Raw genomic sequence first — 22,484 nt, 5'->3', positions numbered from 1 at the left:
AATACGAAACATGCAGAAACCTTGGAGGTCCTGGCTCGTTCCTTCGCCTTTTTTATGGTACTTTTATTTCTTATATAGATTGCATAAAATATAGAGTCACTAATTACCTATTATCTCCCGAAGCAGACTCAAATTACTACGGTTCTAGCCCAAAATTAATACAAACAAAACGTTGCAGATGAACGTATGGCGTACAAAGTCCGGAGTGGGGGACCAAACACGAACTAGCATTCGTGGACAGTCCCAATTTGTCCCGGCCAGAAATTTCCAGGGTCTCTGCTACAAGGATGTACTGTAATAATGCTCGTTCTATAGCACGGTAGATAGCAAGAAAAAAAAAAAAAAAAAAAAAGAAAAAAAAGGAAAGAAAAGGAAAAAGAGGTATGTTTACTCCGTACAAGCGACATTTACAAGTCCTTGGATGTTTTATTGGCATTCATGCATCAATCCATTAATAACCCAGGCCCGGGGACCTGGATACTCGCAACCACAGCTTCGAGTAAGATTTCACCCAGCTCCACTTATAGGCTCTGCAGCTTAGCTTGCTCATCCGGAGTCAGCGCCGCGTACAATTCTTGGAAACCAGGCTGCGTGGAGGCCTGTCGGAAGAAATCCGCCAGGAAGCTCTGCGTTTCATCGTCTCGGCGACGCACACCAAAGACACTCTCGGAACCGCCCTCGCCGAAGCTCATTAGCCCCTGTTTCGTGGCTCCGATACCGAGATCCAGGACCTGGCTGGGGATATCCTCCCAATCGTCGTCGCCGTCGTCGCTGTCAGCCTCATCCAGGGCGGCCGCAGTGGCGGCGTCGATTTCCTTGTTGCCGGAGGCTGCGCCTAGCTCTTCGACCAGAACCTTGAAGATCTTCAGTGGTGCGGGCACGGTCGTGAATTGGTCTGGGTTCTTGCGCGCCTGTGAGCGGGTCTTGATTCGGCCGGTATCCTGAATGATGAGGTCGCCTTTGACGGGCACTTCGGCCACACGTGGGTCAGCGAGCTCGTAAAGCCGGGCTAGGGCGAAAATGTTCTGTTTGATCTCGTCGTAGCCGGCAAAGTTGACGGAGTTCTCAAGCCACTTGCTCAAGACCACGGTGAGTCCGCTCTGGCCGCCCAGGTTAACCTGGGCCAGGAAGTCGACTACCTCGCGTGCACTGATGAGAGTGAGTCGGGCGAAGACGAGGATGAGACTTTGGATGAACTGCGCTTGCTGTGCTGTCGCCAGTCGTTGCGCCACGGCTTGCAAGAGCTGCGGCAGGTAAGGACCGAGGCGCTCAGAGCCGGCCCGTTCGACCAACTCTGCTGCTAGCTGGCCGACCTCTGTGGCTGCGTTGTCATCCATGGCCGGGCCCAGCAGGCGGTCAATGATGACCAACACAACTTCGAGTGCTTCCTTTCCAGATTGAGGATCACGCCAGACAATGAACTGCGCAAAGTCGTGCGAGAGCATGTGTCGTACGGCCTCTGTGGCAGGTCTGATCAATTCGGCCTCATCGGAGTCCAGCAGCAGGCGGTTCAACTTGGGCATCACTGTCTCCACAAAACCAGCAGGCATCGGCTCGGGACTCCGCTCGGCCAGAGCGCGAAGAAGATCGGCTGCAAAGGTTGTCAAAGCATTCTCTTCGGTCAGGTTGCCCACATCAATCGCACCCATCAACGAGGGAAGCACCTTCTCGCAAAGACACATGTAAGAATCGGGGCCATTGTCGGTAATTTGGTCCACAATATCTTCAAATGCTTCTGTGACAGTCAAGGTCAATTGGAAGTTTTCAGCTCCACTGCTAGCAATGCTGAACAGCACATCAATTGCAGTAGACGACAGAACCACACTAGAATCGGCCATAATAGTGTCCCGGAGTGTTTCCGCCAACGTGACCTTGAGATCGTCAGACTCAGTCTGTTCACGAAGGTCGTGTGCAGAGATGAACTCTGAAATGGCCGCAATCACTGCGGGCTGGAAGGGGCGGGCCAAGCTCGTCGGCAAAGCGGGCATCAGATCTTGTAGCACCCGAATGCAAGCCACTTGGACCACCTCGGCAGGGTCTTCGGCGATCGCCTTCAGTGTTGCCTCCAGATAGGATGATGTGGTCTGTTGGAATGCCTCACCGGCAACCTTGGACAAAGCGCCAGCCACAAGGTAGCCTCGAGCGCGCAAGAGCTCCTGTTCTTGCTGGGTCGCATATTGTACGAATTGGGTGAAATGGGACGCCAGCTCAGGTGAGATCTCTTGGTCCACTTCACCAAAGTCTCGAAGCAAACAGTTGAGAATGTACATGGAAGCTTCCCGTGATTTCCATCTATTTGCGTCATGGTTAATATAATTTCACAAACGAAATATAGAGTAATACTCACGAAACAGACGAATCAGCAAAGATAGTGTTCATATAGCCCAAAAGACCCTCGGCAGCTGTACCCTTCAGCCATTCACCAGCCTTGATCGCTAGGTCTCCGCTGCAAGTTCGAGGAGTGTAGTTGGCCGTGACAGAAGTCTCTTCCGAGAGGAAAAGGTTCACATCAATCTCCCATAGAGCCTCCTCCTCTGTTGTAATCTGTGCATAGGAGCTGGCAAGCTTCATAATTTCCGGAAGCCAGCTGGACGTGCTAGCAGTCGCACCAGCATTTTGGAGTTGCTGCTGTAGTTCTGCCTTTACCGGGGGTGCCTTCAAGAGGGCCTGGATAATGTCAAGCTCCTCCAAAACGAGGAAATCGAGTGAGTGGGGAAGTCCGTCCCCATCCTCTAAACGACTCTGCCTCTCCTCCTCGATGTAGAAATTTTGGTAGATCGGCAACGCGTTGGTGAGTTCCGTCCAGACTGTTGAGAAGAAAAGCGGGCTTTGCGCGGTCAAAAGAGCAGGGAACACCATGCGGATTTTCATCAGAGTCTAAAAAAAGATCATGTCAGCGAAAGCCCGACAAAACCAAAAACGGAATTTTGGAGGAGCGAGTAAGACAAAACACCGCATACCTTGACGACTTGCAACTTCAACCCAACAATTCCCCTCCATTGCGATGCAATCTCTCCTTGTTTATGCTCCTCTTCCTCGCTGGGTGGCTGTGGTAGGGGTGCCTTTAAAGCTGTCTCGAAAAACGGCGACCATCCACTGAGCACCTCATCCATGAACTGCTTAATGGCCATCTTGTGTTGTTCCAGAACCATTTCCAGGGTATCGAAGCAGGAACGGAAGACTGCAACAGCCAGAGCGCGCAGCATTGGTCGTCTGGACTCGGCGGTAGCTACGGCGAAAAGGGAAGAAACGAGATCGCGGGCGACATTGAAAAACTGCTCCTCACTGAACCCTGTATCTACAAGATCCAAGAGCACCTTCAGCGCACCGTGCATCTGGCCATCGGTACTGGCGGAGTCATTAATGATACGGAGCAGTGAAGGGAGCAACTCGGGCCAGTCGTCCGGGAAGTCGGCACTGGCTATCTTGCTGACAGCGTAACTGGCAGAGTTCTTCACCTTGCGCTGGGGGGTATCGTTTGTCGCGAGGACCAATAAAGCCTGGCGAACATTGGCTTTGTTCGCATCGTTGATGAGGATTTGTCCTTTAAATTCGTCGAGAATTGGGGACCAGGCGGCGGCAATGAAGGTACGCAGGACTGAGAGGGCAGACTGGCGCAGGTTTACCGGAACGGACTCGTGTGAGGCAATTGCTGTGAGTGAGATTGCGAAGGAATCGTGGGCGTAAAGATTTCCCAACTGGGACTCTGCAGCTCTTCTGGTATCGGCCTTCGGCGACTGGGTATCTGCCAGGAGCGACAGGAGTTCTTGCTCCATGGCGAACGAAGTGTAATCAGTGAGGCTGGTTGGGGTTTGGGGTGTAGTCCAACAAGAGATGAAATAGAGATAGAGGAAGGGCACAAAGCCAATGGGTCTCAGTCACGAGATATTGAGAATCCAATGCTTTGCGCGCTGGCAGATAAGAAGACGCGGAGGAGGGGCAGTTCGAAGGCGGTCAGCCCTACAATCGCATATCACGCCGATTTTCATATGATTCCAAGATTCTTCTCTATTTGCATTTGTGTTACTTGTATAATTGAATCTCCTGTCAACTGGGCCACCAATTAACAACAAGTATACTGTTCGATCATCTACGGATATCGCTCTTTATACGACCCTAGATATGTACATCCTGTTTGATAGTAGTTACAAATGTAACTAGTTAACTAGTTAGGGTCCGGGAATTAGTCATACCAATCGTCTGTCTAACTATAAATCTCATTGGTTTATCTTTAAGTTTTCTGGGTCTCTTTCTGGAGTCGGAGCCATAGAAGATGGAAAACGAATCATAACCTTGATCTCACACTACCTGACGGTTCGGGTAGCGGAGGCCTAAGTTTACATCATTACGAGCTGATGAATGGCAGATGCTAGGAAAGCAATTCACAATCCTAAAGTATTTATCAACACATTCAAACGACAAAAATGCCGTTTTCTTTTGCCAGCCTAAAGGGGAACGATAATCGACCACGATTACAACCAGACTTGATCAAGGAGATGAGCACCTCTGAAGCCCGAAAAGCAAAGTCCGGGAAGGTTTATGCTCCAGCGATACCATTATAATCACTTCTTCCACTTCTCCCATTACCGTGTTGATGACTCGCCTAAACTTCTCGATGTGGAACAAGAACTTCGCGAAGTGGTTCAAGAAGAGATATCCATTGTGTTGAACGTCAGATACCACTTCCTTAACCAAAGATGGTTGTATTACCAGACTTCTCTGCAGAAAGGGTTTCTATCCAGGGCATTTGATCTATGGAGGTCCCATCCCAGATGGTATATGCACAAAGTGCTTGTTGAGGATTGCGCTGGTCGGGAAGGTTGCTGTGCTCGGAGTTGTGGCTGCTGTCTTAATCGTAGCATTGACCAAACCCGCAAGCTCGGAGTTGGACATTGTACCCTTCGATGTGGATGTTGCCAAAGAGCGAGAGGCGGCTTGGTCATTCCTGAAGAGGACCAGAGATTGTTGCGAAAAGAATTTAGCTGTGAGATGGACACTTGCCGTTCGTGCTGGTTCATCCGAGTCTCAATTTGGGGGCTTGTCAACGGTAGTGCTACAAACCCTTTTGATATGATCCAGGCGCCGCCAGGCTCTGGGCAGATTTAAAGAAAGGGACATAGTTTCGGCGCGTTGGAACAAAGGTAGGTAGGTACTACAATCGTATTAGCTGACTGCCTCTGATTTATCAATATATATTTATCTCGCTGATGTCATTGCACGGGTTGGTACCTTCCTTTCCGGGCTAAATTCCCAGTTTACAAAGTAATCCCGTCGCGCATGTAGGAACTTCACGTTCGAAAAAATCATTAGCAAATCCATTACCAAGCTTATCACCAAGTCCATCATCAAGATGCATCTTACCAGTATCCTTTTCTACTTGGCGTTCCTGGCGTCCGTGATCTGTAAGTTTGACAGCTTATTTTGGTATCCTCCCGTCCTCCCAAGCGTCCTCCCTAGCATCCTACCTAGCATCCTCCCCACAAATCCCTTCGGCCTTCCTCTTAGGAATCATCTCGGACAATGGGTATCCTGTCATGCCGGTCATCCTTTCGGGAAGCATCTCGCGCATCGGTTAGGGGAGCTTCTGGTGCACACTATGAGCCATCCTGCCAGGCATTCCCCGAAACATCAACCCAGGAATCCTCTCGCCCATCCTCTCAGCCATCCTCTCAGCCATCCTCTCAGCCATCCTCTCAGCCATCCTCTCAGCCATCCTCTCAGCCATCCTCTGAGCCATCCTCTCGGACATTATTCCATGATTTATCTTACCTGTTCTTTCCAAAATGCCCTAATCCTCCCTCTCGAGCATAATATGAAAAGCCTTTCTTTCGGAGATACTGTTTGGATCCACTTTTTCTAACATGTAGTGTAGCGGCGCTGCCAATTGCTCCTCGGGGATAGGACGAATCTTGGGTTGGCGAGCTCCTGCGTCTAAGCGCTGACAAGGATGATACCACAGTCGACAATGCCTGTGGCCGCATCATCTGGGTGCTGTTTGTCCTTTTGGTCCTGAAGTACTTTGTCAAGTTTGTCTTCTCGGCCGCTACGCACAAGTGGCGACGGTAAAGACTCAATCAACAGGATCCTTGGAAACCTGTTCTGACATGTCATGTAGCCGACGTTTCCTTCCCTCACCAGCAACGCCCCACGAACCCCACGGACACCAGGAACACGCGGTAAGTAGATCCAAGCAGAACCACACACTGATCATCAAGTAAAATCTAGATGAGCCATCTATTTCTGATATTTGGTACCTTAATTTAAACCTATATAACAATTAATCACATTTTTAATTCCTGCACTCTGTCTCCATTCTCGCGTCACTCTCATTCCAAGCACTTAATTGGTTTAAGGGTGCTAACATTGTAATTGAATATAGGTTGACCGGCCTTGAGAGCACGTAAAGCCTCGGCAGGAGGGTGTAGGAAACCTTCAAGTTATGCTTTTTTTACCGTGTGGAGTTTGTTTTGTTTTGTTGTTTTGTTGTGATTATATCAATCCCCCCAATATCCCTTAGCATGGGGGTTAATAGGCGCAGCCAATTTCGTCATGACATGAGTTTTCGTAGTTATAAAACACACATAAAATAGGCTATATTTATCATCTCTCCATTTACCCTCGGAGATGGACCCCCTGACTAAGCCTAATTATTCCTGCCCAGGTGGTTTTCCCGAAAACTACGATGTATCATGCAAATTTAGCCAAAAGGGGGCGTTCGAAGGGAATTTAGGGGGCGCCTGTATCAATCTCCTCAGTGAACATGTAAGAGTATACAGTTTTCAGGTGTAAGGCCTGTTAACCGGGTAAGATATAATGACTTAGAGAGGAACGGAATGTATTATCTGTGTCTGCTAAGACTAATTCTTGCTAAAGGAAAAGGGGATTCAAGGGAATCCTGGACTATGTGTGCCGCCATGCTCATGTGGGAGCCATGTGACGATTCCTTGGCGATTCGTTCCCGATACCCGACCGATGCAGTCAGGTGACTCTGTCTCCAGTTATGAGGATCTTTATCCGTTGCACACCAGTTTATGACATTTTACGTTAAGGACAGAGGCCGCATACGCCAACTAATTTAACGCAAATATTGAACCTCCAAAATCAGGCATCGTCAATTTGTCCTAGAGCCAGGAGACCACCCCTATCTGCACTAGCAGCCAAGCAGAAAAATATGTTAAGGATCAGCGCCAAACAAAATTGTGGACGGTGTGGGAAAACTTAGATTTACTCACAAATATCTCCATAGCCATAGCCATATCTTAGATCTTTTAGTCCTTACTTTCTTGCTGGTAGAGGTTTAAACCTTGTATTTTAGGGCGCATCAGACAGTGAGAGAACTTCGGGTATTCACACTTTAATGCTTAATTTAGACTAGAAGCTCAATATTTTCACCAATGACATCTCTAGATAGGTCACACGATCACCTAGAATAGTCTAATCCAGGAACCTCCAGAGATCAGACATCCGCGGGTGGTCAATTAGGCATCCAATGGACATGGTCCATTGAGGATCCAAATACGGAGCGGTTTACCATTTACCATTTACCATTTACCATTTACCATTTCAGGACCTACACCATCCGCCAGATGGTCCGGACTAACTGGCTCGAGCTTTCGTTAAGATCCAGGTCTGATCTTTTTGATCAATCTTATTGGGTCAGGGTCCATCGGAGAGCACGGGAGTTCCACTGAATTGACTCGGTGTCATTTTGGGGAAACTATCATTTATAATTACATGGTCACACGGGCCGGCAAACAATATTATTAGACTAGAATTCAGAAAGGATAGGTAAAAATAAAGTGACCTTAAAAGGGTGGGTATACGCAAAGTACCATATAGTGTAGCGCTGGCAGTATACCGTACTTATGCACACATACCCCTCCTAAAGCTCCATAAAAAAAAAGTAAAGATGTACGAAGTATGGAGTCCGTAGACATAGAAACAAATGGAAGGAATTTATAATCTAGTACGATACACAGGGCTGCATGTTCTAAGCAACACAAATGACTCGGGAAAACGTACCCTAGTCTTATGACCGCCACTGCCGTCAGTGGAAGAAGATCATCGGGTAAGCCAGATAGTGCGCACTCTTTACTGGAGAGAGTGGATATGTGTATGATTCAGTACAGTGTACCCGGTACCTCGCTGATACAGGTTCTTATATAAGTGTAAAGAGGTGAGCACGTTCCAATCTACTCTCTTATATTGTAACTTATAGGTACCTCCACAGTATTATGTGTGTTTATATAAATTCCCAGAATTCACAACCTTAGGTCAGGTACAGGGATATAGGTTCTGCTCGGCTATAGCCCGTTCCGTTCGCTATAGTTCCATGGGTTCTTATATTTACATACATGGTACACATCCCTTGCCCTTTTTTTCGCCGATGATCGCCCCTCTTGTAGAAGTATCCATCACAGTGGGGAAGAAAAAGAGCAAAAAGCTGTGTGCCCTTCTTTTCTAATATGGCATAAATACTGGTATATTGTATACTGTATTTTTACTTTCCTTTTCTGCTTTTTTTTTTCACTTTTAGCATCTCTGTAGGTCATGCTGAAGCTGCACACACAATATTTTAACTATCCAAGAAAATCCAAGAAAATCCAAGTAAATATCATAATATCAAAGCATTGAGATAGAATTGTACATGAAAACAAATAAGATCAAGCTATCTACAATTCCTAAATAGCATAAAATTGAAGTAAACCTCAAGAAATGGGATTCTGCAAACCCATGACGCAACCACGTGACAGGAACCGTGACCCTACCAACTTACCTCAGGCCGTGTTGTCCGCCTTTCTTCTGCTTTTCCCCTCGATGAAGAGAGGTACCCATTGATTCATCTCTATAACCTCTTCCTTTCCTGATTTATTTGCCAACTTGGGCTCAGCCCTCTTTTTTTTCTTCCTAAAAACATTCCTCGAGGGTTACCATCTCTCAAAACTTCCCCTCCTTCCCTTCGCTTTTAAAACCCCTCCTCGAATTCCCCCCAAGGGTTCTTAAATCTAAAAAAAGTGACCACTCTCTTACACTCGGGATCGTCACTCGGGAATTATATGGTTTTTCTATCCCTCATGCTTTGAGGTTTTCCACCCAAGCGTACGTTTCGGATTTCCTTTACACAAACAACCCCTCCAACGCACTATACCCCAACCATCTTTCTTTCCCCTCATAGTCCTCCCTTTCATGCCGCGTCGAGTGACTATTTTCTGTCACTCTACTCACCCTGATCTCATCAGCCATCCTATCCTGCGGATCAACGTGACCCTCCGTGTCGCTGGCCGGAGTATCGGGAGTCCCCAAAAAACTTTGACCGATTGCAAAACATAACAACACTAAATACTTTATCCGAACCCAACATTGACCGATGACTTAGAAAGGCAGAGCGATGATTAGCTTCAGGGTGGAACATCATTCAGATTCTTCGAGACTTCGTCAAGACCACCCTTACCGCGGAAACGATACCAGATTGTTCGACGGCAATGCCGATTGCCAGTGAGAGCAGTAGTACCACCACCACCATGACCACTTTCTCCGCCCCTGTCCCTGCTACCAAATCGCTGCCCACAAACCAGTCAGCGTTAGCCGCCTCCTTCACCAATTTCCTCACCGTCTCCGTCCATCAAATCCTGTTCCTGCGCTCCGTCTATCCGCGCGCAACCTTCCTTCCCGTGCGGGCATACAACTATCCCGTCCGGCAATCCCGTCACCCAAAAGTCTGTGACTACATCAACGATGCTTCAATCGCAGTCGGAACGGAGATTCTCAAAGGCACAATCACCGCAGTCAGTATCATCATTTCATCTCTTCGCACAAATCAGCCCCTCGAACGATATGCCTTTGATCTGTCGGGCTTCCCGCGTGCCCCTGCGGGAGAGGTGAATACTACATTTGAAGATAGAAATGAAGATTCATCTAATTCAGGTGCCCCTGTCTCAGACCGGGGCCCCGCGCCAACCTCGGTCGACCTCGAGGCACAATTCCGGGCATGCCTAGCGAGACTCGCCTCAGCCTGTGCCCGGCTGACCCCACTTCCCCGTGATGATGAGTTCAGTTTCACCGTATGCATTGAGGTGCGGGAAGATGCTTTACCACCGGCAGGGACCACCAAGGAAGAACAAACCTGGATTGTGGCAGAACCAGGCAAGGTGCACCTACGATCGTGCACTGCACCATTTTCCGTCTCTAAAGTGCGGAATGGCGAGCCCCAGCAAGCGCCCCCCAAGGTCTCGAATGGCCGTGCCAAAACAGTACCAGTGCGACGTGTCGAAGCCGGCGAGCTTCGGTTGGAGTTGTGGGTAGAAGAGGCACGACAGAAATTTAACGAACCGGTGGACTCAGATCAGCCATCATGACCTCGAAATTTTCCGATCTTATTTCAGGCCTTGGGGGGATCTCGTGTTCTTTGTTTTTATTTTTATTTTCTCTTCCCTATCTTCACTTTTTTTTTCCTGTCCACACCCAAATTCTGTCTCATTCTTGATTTAGCGTGACCAATGACCGAACATACATGATGGACGAAGGGAAATTCTGGAATTGCCGTCCGCAAGAAGTGGCGCAAATACATAAAACGAAGAGCGGGCGCCTTTTGGGACTCGCATGGCATTTATTTACATAGATCAGGTTCATATCTTTCCTTTTTGATGCTTCATTTCGAAGTGCTTGTTCTTTTCCCCCTGCTCTTCACATTCTCACTTTCATGACACTCCTTCTCCATCCTTCTTTTCCTCTTTTTTTTTACCCTGGCTTTTTTTTATAGCTTTTCGTTTACTTTTGCATCTTGCTTGATCCCTTGGGTTCTCCGCTGATCTTTTTTCTGCGATCCGGCCTCTATTCATACCATCTCCCATTTTTCCGTTGTATTTCATTCGTCTCCTTTGTTGAAATTCAACTACATGATTCTCTTTCTAGCCAATTCAACTAAACTAGCGACTAGTTCCTCATGTCGTCTCGTTATCTTCTCTTCCTTGTGGTTTTCCGTCTGCTTTTATGCTGATGAACTTAGTGACAAATGATTCCATTCGAAACGAATGTCCCTTATGCCATAATGTCTGTTGTGTCACAACGTTTTATTTGATTTACATTTCACCTGCTCTGTCTATGTTTGTTGCCCCTCTGCTCGATGTCCTGGACCTGGCTAATGAAAATAGGCCGCCCGGCCTCAGGGGGGCCATTCAATATGTAAGTCTGCTAGCCAGATATCCAGTTTAGGTTAATGGATGCCGTTGAAAAAAGAACCATAGGGGGCTGTGCTCTTGTGCTTTGTCTATTGCCGAGAGGCCACTATCTACGTGTGAGATGAAAAAGGATTGATGATCTCCCATGCCGGGGGACTAAGGTTGATTCCAATTAGCTAGATATCGTGATAATGAATGATAAATGCTAAAGTCAAGAGAAAGAAAGTCTCTAGGAGAAAAGTCGGGACCGAGCAAACATTCTAATAAGAGAAACAAGGCAAATACATATGACTGCAACTATCTGAAGCATCTATCCCAAAAGACATTACTCGCGCTTGATTTCCGACTGAAAGTGCGTAGCCGAGGATTGTCAGACTAGATTAAATGAATATTAATACCGCGAGAATTAGTAAAGTCACCTAAAAAAAACCAAGTTTATAAAAAGTCCAAGCAGCGCTATGCTAGCTAACATATACTACTTGCCATTCAATGGGGGGTTAAAGTGCCAGTCTGTAATTCCCATGCCAAGTCAAGTTGTTATGCGCGAACCAGTCGTGTTTCTTGACGTTTGATAGACAGAATTATTGGGGGATACATAATCCCAGTATTGAATGAATTCAACATCAAGTCCTTCTATGAAGTCCGAATTCGAATGTTGGTAGAACTAAGACTCGAATTTGGGAAACGGAAGACATATAAGTCTACTGGTAAACGGGGTATGTAGTTGAATGATCTCCCAGTGTAAAGTGGCATGTATAAAAATGATCGCGTGGGCTCCAATACCCCATAAAAACCTCATTGCGTATAAGATATATATAGAACGTCAGACCTATATAAAATGAAGATCAACACAAGGTCACGCTAAGGGCTAAAAACAATGACATAATCGCCAAGCCTCACATGACCCATCAAAACCCTCCGCGCAAGGCAAAAGACGGCTCTTACGTCAAGGGCGTATAAGGACCAATGCAACCTCCATCGCTTGCCGTCGCTTCGCCTCGGGCTGGTGACAAAGAAAAACAAGGCGTGCCTTTTTTTTTTTAATATTATTTGGACGTATAGGGCAGGCAGATCCGGTCCTGATCGTGCGGAATGCAAGGTGAGGGGTGAGAACAGGCACTGTGGTTCACGGGTGGTTGGTCCAATTGTAGTGGTTTAGATCGAGATATGTTCGCGTGACCTGCCCAAGTGTGGTTATCGTGAGATAACAAAGTTAGAAATGACAAGTGTATTATGGCGGGTTCCGTCGGTATCTCCACAATCGGACCTTTGCCTTCTTGGCTTTAACCCCAGATTCCAAGCTTTCTCTTTATAATACCCCTTGGTCCTCTTCTACATTCCCAACTTCGACTACGTCGACTACTTTAACTTCACTCAACTCGACATGATTGCCGCAAACATCCCCACTCTACCCGCAGGGGAATCCCCAGACCTGATCCTGGTTCCAGCCACAGCCTCAGAGCGCATTGCCTCAATCAAGCTGAACAGCGTGGCCTGGAAAGGACCACTCAATGTGGAAACATACATAGCACGCGAGAATCATCTCCTCCAGCAACGCCTGACGCGTGATGGCTTAACCTGCTGGATCCTAGTGGACCGCAACGAGCCCGAGGACGAGCGCACAATCCTCAGCTCGTGTGAGTCCTACCGGAAGACAGCGCTGCTCGCACACGACGGGCAGGTGGAGAAGGTCTCTACGCACGGCGTGGGGAGTGTCTACTGCCGGCCTGATTTCCGCGGGAAAGGATACGCGAAGCGGATGCTGGAAGAGCTGAGCACTAAACTCGAGACATGGGAGATGGAGAAAGAGCCACGGCGCAAGTCGCTGTTTACCGTGCTTTTCTCGGATATTGGAAAGAAGTTCTATGCTCAATTTGGATGGCGGCCGTTCTCGTCCTCCCATATGTCTTTGCCCGCTACTGCGGGCGGGCTGGAGAAGGCTGCCACGAGGGATCTATTTGCTAAGGATGTTGAGAAGTGTCTGTGTAGTGAGGATGTGCTGGCCAAGCTGCGCGATCAGATGCTTGTGGCGTCGCAGAAGACGAGTGGTGCTAAGATTGCTATTTTGCCTAACTTTGATCACTTTGTCTGGCATTGGGCCCGAGAGGAGTTTTATGCCGAGAACATGCTTCCCGCACGCTCCCCGCCTGTAGTCAAGGGCGCTGGTGATGATCAGGCTCGCGTGTACTGCACCTGGAACCGGAACTTCGGCGAGACACCAGAGGCTAATGTTCTCTATATTCTTCGGTGGGTGTATGATGACCCCACGTCTCCAGCGGAGGAGCAGACCACTGTCCAGGCTATGGCTGCCATCCTCCGGCGAGCACAACAAGAGGCGCACGAGTGGAACATGAACAAGGTTGAATTCTGGAACCCTACTCCCCTTTTGCTCAAGGCCGTGGCTTTGGTGGACCCGAAGGCTGAGCTTGTGCACCGCGAAAAGGAGAGCATCGCGAGTTTACGGTGGACTGGCGAGGAGCAAGGGTTGGGCAAGAATGTGGAGTGGTGGTTGAATGAGAAGTACACTTGGTGCTAATCATTCATTCATTGAAGCATCGTTTTCAGGCTTGTTTTTTTCTTTGCTCGTGATTATTCCCCATTTCTTTTTCGGAAGTGCGGGACCGAGGCGAGTTTGGGCGGCAAATATGATCGTGATGCTTCTAGATACGCGCGCATCATAGATTAGATGCCATGGCATTATACGTAGCAAATGCGTTAGCTTTTTTTTTTTTGCAATCAACGGCGGCCTTTGAGCAGTTCGTGCCAATTTCTGGTATTCTTGGCCTTCGCAGCTGAGGCTGGCGCAGAAGCAGTTTTGTTTGTTGGCTGGCGTTGCGCTGGTTCAACAAAGTAGATAGTCGTGGGGTCGGGACTGCTGTAGCAGCCATTCTGTAATCCAAATCAGCTATTGCGCCGCAGCTCAAGCGGGGAAAGGTCAACTTACCGGCAATTTTGACAGCGCTGCCTCTCCTCTCCATGTCTCAGGCAAACAGTCCTTCCATGCGCGAAGGAAATCACTTCTTCCAATAGCAGACGAAGTAGTTGGAGCATTGGCAGCCAGGTATGTCTCGCCAACCCATTGCGTGCACTCAAGCTTATCAAAGCTCGCCCCTAGAGAATAGCACGAAATCGTTAGAAAACCAAACACCTGCAACCACACCCCACCGTCCATTTTCGACTCACATTTAATATCATCCGCCAAAGGTGGCCTTTCATCCGCAATGCAGATGCGCCTTACGACAGCCTCTAGCAACGCGCGTGGGAAAGGCGGCTCCATCTCCTCATCGTCATCCAGAACAGACTTCCACAAATCCCCAACGAGAAACTGCTTCTCAAGATCAATACCCTGTAAAACAGCACCCTCAACCAGCCGCTTCCAAACAGCCAATCGAGACTGCGCCGAGGGCCGCCAACACGCCATCTCCTCAGCCCCATCTACAAACGCACAAAGCTCCATCCAGCCCTGCTCGCACTGCGCCGTTGACACAGGAATATCCCGGCACAAATTCTCTCTGGCTGTGCGCATCTCCTTGGAGCCCAGGGGGCCTGTGGAATCAGCCGAACCGCCCATCGCTATGTCCCTGTCATCGTCGCTGCGCCGGTCATACAGCCGCAGACTCTTCTCCAGGAATGGAACGGCCGAGAACCCTCCCGGCGGGATGTGCAGTTCCAGGGTCGAGGAACACTTCGCAAGAGCCGTTACGGCTTCATCTGGGAGGTTCAATGCGCCGCTTTCGCCGGCTTCATCTTCAACGACTTTGATGTCTGCTTGGGAGATTTCGCCGCGGCTTGGGCGGAGTATGTGCAGGGAGTTTGATGATTGGACTTGGCGGATGCGGTAAGTTTGTGTTGGTGTGCATAAGTTGACGTAGTCGTGGGCGGCGGGGTCGACTACTGCGTGTGCGAGAGCTGTAGAGGGCGATTTGAGCTCGAGTCTGATGGGCGTCGCGCGTTAGTTGAGGGCTGTCAATTGGGGACGAGAGGGGTTTTTTTGGACACGGCAGCGCACATATTGCTTCCAGACTGCTTGAGCTCCCGCTCATTGTGTCAACTTACGTGGGTGCATCTTTCGACGTCAGTAGTGCTTCCAGCTCTGGGGTAAGTTCCAGTAACCGGAACCCCTCCTGGGGACTGGTATGTGTAAAAAGAATACCGCGCGAGTCTTGAGTAGACATTGCAGATTATAATGTGTATAGAGTATGCAAGTCGAAACAAAGTGAGAATCGGGGAAATGAAGCATCGACTTTGGACGCGTTGGCGCGAAGTGGAGATGCACGGACCACCGCCTAAGAGGTCTTCGGCTTCCGAGATGCAGTAGCCCAGGAGGGTTCGAGTTCGCAGTTGGAGGGTCATTATGTTACAGTTATATTATCAGGCCAATTTAAAAGTTACATATTACACTGTATGCATGGAAAATGTTGGTTTGTACCTTTTGCACCTTTTCACCGCACATATTCTACATTGTTAGGATTCCTTTTATACTTCCAGTTATAATACCAATAGAGTATATGCAAGAAGATATCTAAAAGGACATTGCAGGGAAATCTTAAATATAACCTCCCTTATATCATATTACTGAACTACATCGTCAATGAAGAGACCGTGTACACTGACTGTTCTTGTGGAGAATACATTGAAATTAGAATCATCAATGTTTTGCTTTTGAATGGCCAAATTATTGCTTTCCATGACACCCCAACCATCATGATTTGTTATGACTCCATGGAAAAAGAAATGTCCCCGCCCCCAAAGATATAAAAAAAACATATGCAAGAACGGAACAAGAACGAAAAGCAAAGCTCCTACGGAGTACACTCGCTGAGCTTGGGCATGAATATGCCCTAGTCTAAACAAACAAATAGTTTTCCCAGACAGGGAGGTGAGACATTCAAGTCGCATGTGAGAATGCAATGTGTAATCCAGCCGGCTGGATCAAAGAAGCGACGAGGGAAACCCAGTCAAGAATCATATGCTGGCTCTCTCGATGACTTCGACTTTCTCAGCTTGGTCAGCTGTCTCAACTTGGGCTTTCAAGTGACCCTGGGTAGAATCCACGGTGTCTTTCATGGGCTGGTTAGCCGGGCCTTCAGTAGAGCCTTGCACATCTGCACCATCCACAATTTGATCGGTACCTAGGGGCTTGGACTGGGCGCTATCCTTTTGCTCGGCTCGCTCTTGTTCTTCTTTTTCGCGAGCCAGTCGCTCCACCTCCATTTGTTCCATGTGTCGAAGGTCATCGACACTGGGCTCGTATAGATGCCAGATAGTGTAATGTGGCAGTCCAACCACCGAGAATTTCATTCGTTTAGCCATCTAGGAAACAATTAGCAACTGTAATCACTGCCTCGTTGATTACTGTCTTACCTTGCCAAACCCTTCCGTTTCGGCATGCTTCTCGAAACTGAAGGCCGGGAAATGCACACCAGCACGGAAAACTCGGGCCTTTGCAAGGATACTGACACCTCCGATTCCATCTAGCTCCATCTCCATGTCTGGATTGCCGTAGGGATCGCGGAGGTAGGCAAGGTGAGGCCGCCATGTAGCGTACTCGGCATATCCTTCCACAATGACAGCATCCTCGTCCAAGGAATCCGCAAGCATCAATGCAGTCTCAGATTCTTGCCAGGAGTTCAGATCGTAAGGCTGCTCTCCGCCAAGCCAGTCTGGAAGCGGACGCCAAACATCTACAGACAAAGCCAATTAGTAAAGGTCCGGACCTGTATGCAGCAGTCACCACTCACTCGGAACTATAACATCCTTGTTGTGCCGCATTAGGTCCTCAATGATTGTGAACGGAGCAGTCTCCACGTCCGCATCTCTCCAGTAGACCCAGCTGTGTGTTGGGCGCAGCGTTGCGCTCAGCAGCCAATTCCTCGCCTGCGCCATCAGCTTGCGTCGGCTAGCCTGTGCCTCGAATCCGTGTCGACTTTCCACGTCCTGTTGGACTTTCTGCCCGAAGTCCTTCTGGATCACGGAGATCTCGCCAAAGGGCATTGTCGGGTCCGGGTCATTTTGTGTATCCTCCAACATGCGCGACAGCATGCCTAGGGTGTCATCCCGAGAGTCCGATACCAGAAATGCCAGATCAATTAGGTGGTGCGGGTATGTCAGGTTTCGAAGGTGGGAGAAAAACATCGGGAGATGCGACGAGGCATCTCGGAGCGGGGTGCACATTAGGACACGCTCTCCACGTTCCCAGCCCTTCTCCGTCCCTTGCACTTCTGATAAATCATAATATCGGACCGTTTGTAGGTGTAGATCTCCGGGGTAAGAGAGAAGGCCGAGCGAGATACTGGGAAGGATGGCGGCGCGCCAGGATGGGAAGATCAAGAGGAACAGCACTAGCGACACACCGCCAAGGAGGCAGAGTCGCTGGACGAGCTGTCGGCGTCTCCGGAGGGCAGGTTGTGAACGAGGCTGGAACCTGGGGACGAAGGCATAGTCAGTTTTGATTTCGAGCTTCACAATGCTGACGGGGCTCCAAGCTCGGGCAATGAAAAGCGAGCCGCTTCACTCGAACTGGATGGTCGGCTTACCTGTTCGGTGAAATTGAAAATGCAGACCCTCTGGGGTAGGCGGAGTGGCCTTTTTCAAGGACGTGTCGGTTCATCACGGGCGCTGTCACAGGCCGTCGCGGTGCTTATGTTGGGGGCCAAGAACTGATGGAGCGGCCGGAGACCCTGACAACCCCGATCTGTTTTGAAAAGGCCAGTTATAGAATGGCAGCAATGAAAGTCCCAAGAAAAGATTGGAATTAAAAAAGAATTGAAAGCCACAGAAGAAGAAGAAGATAAGACTTGATGTGATCCAAGGTCTCACACTGTTGTGGTTCTCACCAAATCCGGTCATCCGCTTGCAGTCATGCTTGTCCCCTAGATGGACTTATAGGTACTTTACAACACAACTTGGGATAAAAATACATAAAAAATCATAAACGCTTTGATTTGGCCAATTGGATTCGCTAATTTTATGTACAAAGAATTCCCCCAATGCTTAAATATGTAGATAATTTTGTCCCTTCACAGTGAAAGTGTAGGAGGCGAGATCATGCTCAATTGAGGTCGAAGAGCAGGAGAATCCATCTTTGTTTCCACTTCGATCATTTGCATCATTTGCAGTAATAGCTTGTTCACTTTTCTCTCATCGCGCAAGCTCGGCAAGACGGATGCGGCCTCGTAATCGGTGTCGAGGATAAAGTAGCGTTCCTTTTGCCAATTCTCCACCGTATCGACGTGGAATGTGACTTTGGTGATCGCCTTGGCTGGAACACTGACCTTGTTCATGGAGCTTCGGGATACCATGCGCAAGAACGGCCGAAGCCCGGACCGAGTCTGGTGTGCGACTCTGACCGACATAGGCGCCCCGGTCCGCAGGTTACTCGGGCCAGTGATACCTCCTGGATCCAAGGTGAAGACGTCAAGCGATATATTACCGGTCTATAATTAGATTTTATTAGTAAATTGGAAATCGGGAGATTAGAAAGGTCAACTTACCCAGATCAAGCTCCGCCTCAATGCATATAATGCGACACTCCCCATTAACTTGCTGCTTCCAAAACGAATATTCTCTTCCTTTGCGCTCAGTGCAGTTCCCGGTTGCCTTCCGTTTCTTCCATTGTCGTGGTCAAAGTAATCCAATCTCCCGGAAGATGTCGCAGAACAGCCAATGTTGATCACCTTGGCTCCACCTTTTGGTGTACCATCTCCAGCCCGGAAAGCCTCGAGCAGTCCAATAGTCAATAAAAATGGAGATAGACAATTGGTCTGATACACAGGGTCGTAGCCGTCTGATGTGAGGTCATCAATAACGTAAGATGTAGCGACAGCAGAGTGAATCAGACTAGTCACAGGCGGAATGTCTCTGTAGCGAACACGATCGACGGTAGTTCTAGCGAAAGATGCCACACATTTCAGATCTGTCAGATCAAGAGCGAGAACCTCGATCGACCTGGGACCGATCAAGCGGATCTTCCCCATCAGTTCGCGGACATCGTCGGTCCTTATATCCCGTGCCGTCAATAATAAATGGACGAAAGGCTGCTTCTTTGCGATCTCGATGGCAATCCCTGAACCCAATAGCCCATTTCCACCAGTGATAATAACCGTTTCTGTAAGTGGTGTACCCATAATGCCGGCTTTTTGTTAGGCAAGAGTCTTGGGTATGTAGGTGCCACAGTAGAAAAAAACGTGGTCAAAAAAAACTAGATATTCGATTCCAATTATGGGGATGGTAGAAAACAATGGAATATCGACAAAGGGAATTATAACTTCAAAAAAAATGGAGTTGTCAAAGCGAGGCCTAAGTGTTATATACTAAAGAGTATCTAAAAATTCTCCCCCTATGGATCCACGCATGGGCCAATGAATTATATCGGGCATGAGCCGTGTCATCCATGGATGTCTCAGTTCGCTGAGGCGTGATTTTCCAGAAAATGACTGGATCAATCAGATGCGAACACTGGCGACATGCTGCCCTGGTGTCAAATAATGTCCAGAACCCCTATGATCTTCTGATCTTCCTGCCTGATGTGTGGCACGGCGACTAACTTTTTTGGGAGGGAGGGGGAGTACCCTTGCAGTGAATGCCGCGTAAAATTAGAACAAAAAAAAAACCATGGAGACCGACACTTGATACTGGGGTATATTAGTTCGCATCACTGGCGTATTAGCGTATTTGTGCCGCAAACCCATTTTCCGATCCTAGATCATTCCGACTAAGGATCTGGGCAACGTCTCGAATAGAGACCTAGTAAATTTTCGGGACATTGGATGTTTAGCCGGCGTCAAGTAAAACATAGTCTTTCCCCACTGCCAGCAATGCCCTGTCTGTGGGCTTTCCCAATACTGCCAAGTGTCGGAGATCACCCCACGCTGTTCGTGGGCAGTGTAATAATATATACGGAGTACTCCGTACCGTTTCTATGTTTGATAAATTTATTATTAATTTGTTATGTATTAAGCTTAAGTATTAGACCCGGATTACTTGCGACAGTTAGGGTTAACACAATGTCTCTAATCTGCACTAACGTTTCAGGAACAAAGTAAAGAAACAAAAAAGAAAGACAATGGGAGTTTCAGAAAGACAGCGCCACTGGGGCTGATACACATACCAGTTAAGGATACACCATTAGATCATTGCTGTGGCGATTTCGCATATTAAACGGTAACTGGAATTTAACCCTTGGGGTTTAAAAATACATAGTTAGTTTGGGTTCAAAGTATTTAAAGGTGCCCTTTTTTGAATTTTACCTTAGGTAAATATAGTGCTAATTGTATCTAATTAGATCAAACACCCAATGAAGGACCATAAATATGCCAATGGTTCGGCTTAGTATGATGACTTACTAGATTGTTTAGGGCTCCAATCGGCTTAGCCGAAAAGTTCTATCTCAGGCCAAGAAGATCTGATCTAGTGGACCATCCCCCATTTTATATTAGCATGTATAAAGCTTGGCGCATAGTCCAGGTAGTTATGTAGACTGATCCGTGAATATTGTGATGGAAATTAAAAATTGAAATACACCTCAGAGAAACCAAGGCGTATGAACCAACCGCTATCATGCAGAAATGTCAATCAGGATCTTAACATGCTTATCCCTCTCTCCGATGAGAGCTTTGAATCCCTTCTCATCTACATCCTCCATTCGGATCTTACTAGTGATCATCGGGCGAGGCTGAATAGTACCTGCACCAAAGAAGCAAGAGGGTAGCAGAGGGCATCTACCTAATTAGGAAGTCAAGACAATTAATTGAGTAGCGGCCAAACATACCCGAAGCAATTGCGTCAATCACAGCCTCAAAGTCTTCATAATTATAAGCAATAGCCCCTATGATATGTTTCTCACGAAACACAACAGCAAGAGCATCAACAACAGGCCTCTGTTCCCACGAGGAAACGATGACCGTTGTCCCGCGCACCCGAAGACCAGCCATCGCAGTATCGAGCCCAGCCTAAACCCCAGAACACTCGAATGCAATAGCTGCACCCAGATTCTCAGTCAAGGCGCGTACCTGCGCAACTGCATCCACACCAACGGGGTTAAGGACCTCGGTGGCGCCCTGGGCCAGGGCAAATGATCGTCGCTGCTTAGAGACCTCCACAGCAATAATTGATGTAATACCTTTGGCTTTCAGTACCTGGATAATAGCCAGACCGATCGGTCCAGCTCCAACGACGAGTACCGTGTCAGTTGTCTGCAGAGGACTGCGGCTTACGGCGTGCCATGCGACGGCGAGAGGTTCCACCAGGGCTGTATCACCAGTCTGTTGTCAGAGCTGAAACAATTCCAAGACAACTTGAAACGGACAAGTCTATCCTTACCACCAATGTCGAGGGGGATGGAGTCGGGCAACAAAATCGCATGCTTGCTGTCCACGACTATGTGGTCCGATAGACCACCTGCCTGACCTTGTGGCCGTCAATATCGCGACATGGTTATAGACCGTAGCGTGGCTTACTGCTGAGCCCAATAAATCCCTGTTTCTCGCAGGCATTGAAGCTGCCCATTGAACAGCTTGAACACGTGGCGTCAAAGATGTCAGGCTTGACCACAACCCGATCCCCGACCTTGAACCCTGCAATGCCTGAGCCAATCTCTTCGACTGTACCACTGAACTCATGGCCCAGGGTGATCGGCAGCTTCTCGCCAGTTATTGGGTGCGGAGTGACAGGGACAATGATTGGGCCAGCAAGATACTCATGGAGGTCTGAGTTTGATTAAAGGAACTAGCTAATCGGGGTTGTCGAGTGTGTTACTTACCACTGCCACAGATTCCGACAAAGGCAGGTCGAATCTCGAAACATCAAGGTTCGTTGTTAGAGACTTAGTCTTCAAGGTAACCTTAGGTATGTGACTGGTAATGCTAAGCTTGCCTTGACCTGGCCACTGCCGCAAACTGGTTCTTCGACCTCGTCAATGCGGACATCACCTCGTCCATGAAATCGCACAGCTCTCATGATGGGTTTCGTATCAACAGACGAGTTGGTTGAAGTATTGTAGAACGGACCAAGGAATGGAGTCTGCTGGAAATAAAGTGAGACGATGTGACTGAGAGATTAAAATGTTACACAGATATGAGATACATATGTATCTAAGGCTCCGATTCAATATGAGTGATACCTCGGTTAGGCGGACTTGCGGAGAACCCCTCTTGGCGAAACCCCGCGAAGTATAGGGTGTCATTCATCTGAATCGAGAGAAAAGATCAATGGCGAAACCTCTGCTTGTTGTTTGCCACGATCTATGCACAAGGGTTTGATGCATATGACCTAGGGCTACTCTGCGGGGGTGCCCGACGTAGAGGGACA

General features: G+C 48.3%; 8 protein-coding genes across 8 annotated transcripts; 3 read left to right on the top strand and 5 right to left on the bottom strand.

Moving 5' to 3' along the window:
- Positions 1 to 521: 521 nt before the first annotated feature.
- N7447_009870 (uncharacterized protein) lies at positions 522 to 3,776 on the bottom strand (the record flags this gene model as incomplete). Its single annotated transcript, XM_057234132.1, has 3 exons — positions 522 to 2,292; positions 2,348 to 2,877; positions 2,961 to 3,776. The coding sequence occupies 3 exons, from the start codon at positions 3,774 to 3,776 to the stop codon at positions 522 to 524; spliced, it is 3,117 nt and encodes a 1,038-aa protein (XP_057081416.1).
- A 1,574-nt stretch (positions 3,777 to 5,350) lies between these two features.
- N7447_009869 (uncharacterized protein) lies at positions 5,351 to 5,576 on the top strand (the record flags this gene model as incomplete). Its single annotated transcript, XM_057234131.1, is given in 2 exon segments — positions 5,351 to 5,402; positions 5,416 to 5,576. 2 exon segments carry the CDS (start codon positions 5,351 to 5,353, stop codon positions 5,574 to 5,576), a joined length of 213 nt encoding a protein of 70 aa, XP_057081415.1.
- A 3,906-nt stretch (positions 5,577 to 9,482) lies between these two features.
- Positions 9,483 to 10,355, top strand: N7447_009868 (putative mitotic spindle checkpoint protein (Mad2B); the record flags this gene model as incomplete). The annotated part of the gene is made up of 1 exon (XM_057234130.1): positions 9,483 to 10,355. One exon carries the CDS (start codon positions 9,483 to 9,485, stop codon positions 10,353 to 10,355), a length of 873 nt encoding a protein of 290 aa, XP_057081414.1.
- A 2,206-nt stretch (positions 10,356 to 12,561) lies between these two features.
- N7447_009867 (uncharacterized protein) lies at positions 12,562 to 13,713 on the top strand (the record flags this gene model as incomplete). Its single annotated transcript, XM_057234129.1, has 1 exon — positions 12,562 to 13,713. The coding sequence occupies one exon, from the start codon at positions 12,562 to 12,564 to the stop codon at positions 13,711 to 13,713; it is 1,152 nt and encodes a 383-aa protein (XP_057081413.1).
- Positions 13,714 to 13,913: 200 nt separating this feature from the next.
- N7447_009866 (putative sister chromatid cohesion protein Dcc1) lies at positions 13,914 to 15,352 on the bottom strand (the record flags this gene model as incomplete). Its single annotated transcript, XM_057234128.1, has 4 exons — positions 13,914 to 14,066; positions 14,122 to 14,288; positions 14,361 to 15,112; positions 15,234 to 15,352. 4 exons carry the CDS (start codon positions 15,350 to 15,352, stop codon positions 13,914 to 13,916), a joined length of 1,191 nt encoding a protein of 396 aa, XP_057081412.1.
- A 790-nt stretch (positions 15,353 to 16,142) lies between these two features.
- Positions 16,143 to 17,787, bottom strand: N7447_009865 (ANP1/MMN9/VAN1 family protein; the record flags this gene model as incomplete). The annotated part of the gene is made up of 4 exons (XM_057234127.1): positions 16,143 to 16,490; positions 16,542 to 16,861; positions 16,919 to 17,601; positions 17,714 to 17,787. The coding sequence occupies 4 exons, from the start codon at positions 17,785 to 17,787 to the stop codon at positions 16,143 to 16,145; spliced, it is 1,425 nt and encodes a 474-aa protein (XP_057081411.1).
- A 409-nt stretch (positions 17,788 to 18,196) lies between these two features.
- On the bottom strand, positions 18,197 to 19,303 carry N7447_009864 (glycosyltransferase family protein; the record flags this gene model as incomplete). The annotated part of the gene is made up of 2 exons (XM_057234126.1): positions 18,197 to 18,613; positions 18,671 to 19,303. The coding sequence occupies 2 exons, from the start codon at positions 19,301 to 19,303 to the stop codon at positions 18,197 to 18,199; spliced, it is 1,050 nt and encodes a 349-aa protein (XP_057081410.1).
- Positions 19,304 to 21,127: 1,824 nt separating this feature from the next.
- Positions 21,128 to 22,133, bottom strand: N7447_009863 (uncharacterized protein; the record flags this gene model as incomplete). The annotated part of the gene is made up of 4 exons (XM_057234125.1): positions 21,128 to 21,426; positions 21,635 to 21,883; positions 21,937 to 21,970; positions 22,056 to 22,133. 4 exons carry the CDS (start codon positions 22,131 to 22,133, stop codon positions 21,128 to 21,130), a joined length of 660 nt encoding a protein of 219 aa, XP_057081409.1.
- Positions 22,134 to 22,484: the final 351 nt, after the last annotated feature.

This window comes from Penicillium robsamsonii (assembly GCF_028829455.1).
Source record: "Penicillium robsamsonii strain IBT 29466 chromosome Unknown utg000006l_segment0_segment0, whole genome shotgun sequence".
NCBI lineage: Eukaryota > Fungi > Ascomycota > Eurotiomycetes > Eurotiales > Aspergillaceae > Penicillium > Penicillium robsamsonii.
This window is presented reverse-complemented; position numbering and strand designations above follow the sequence as displayed.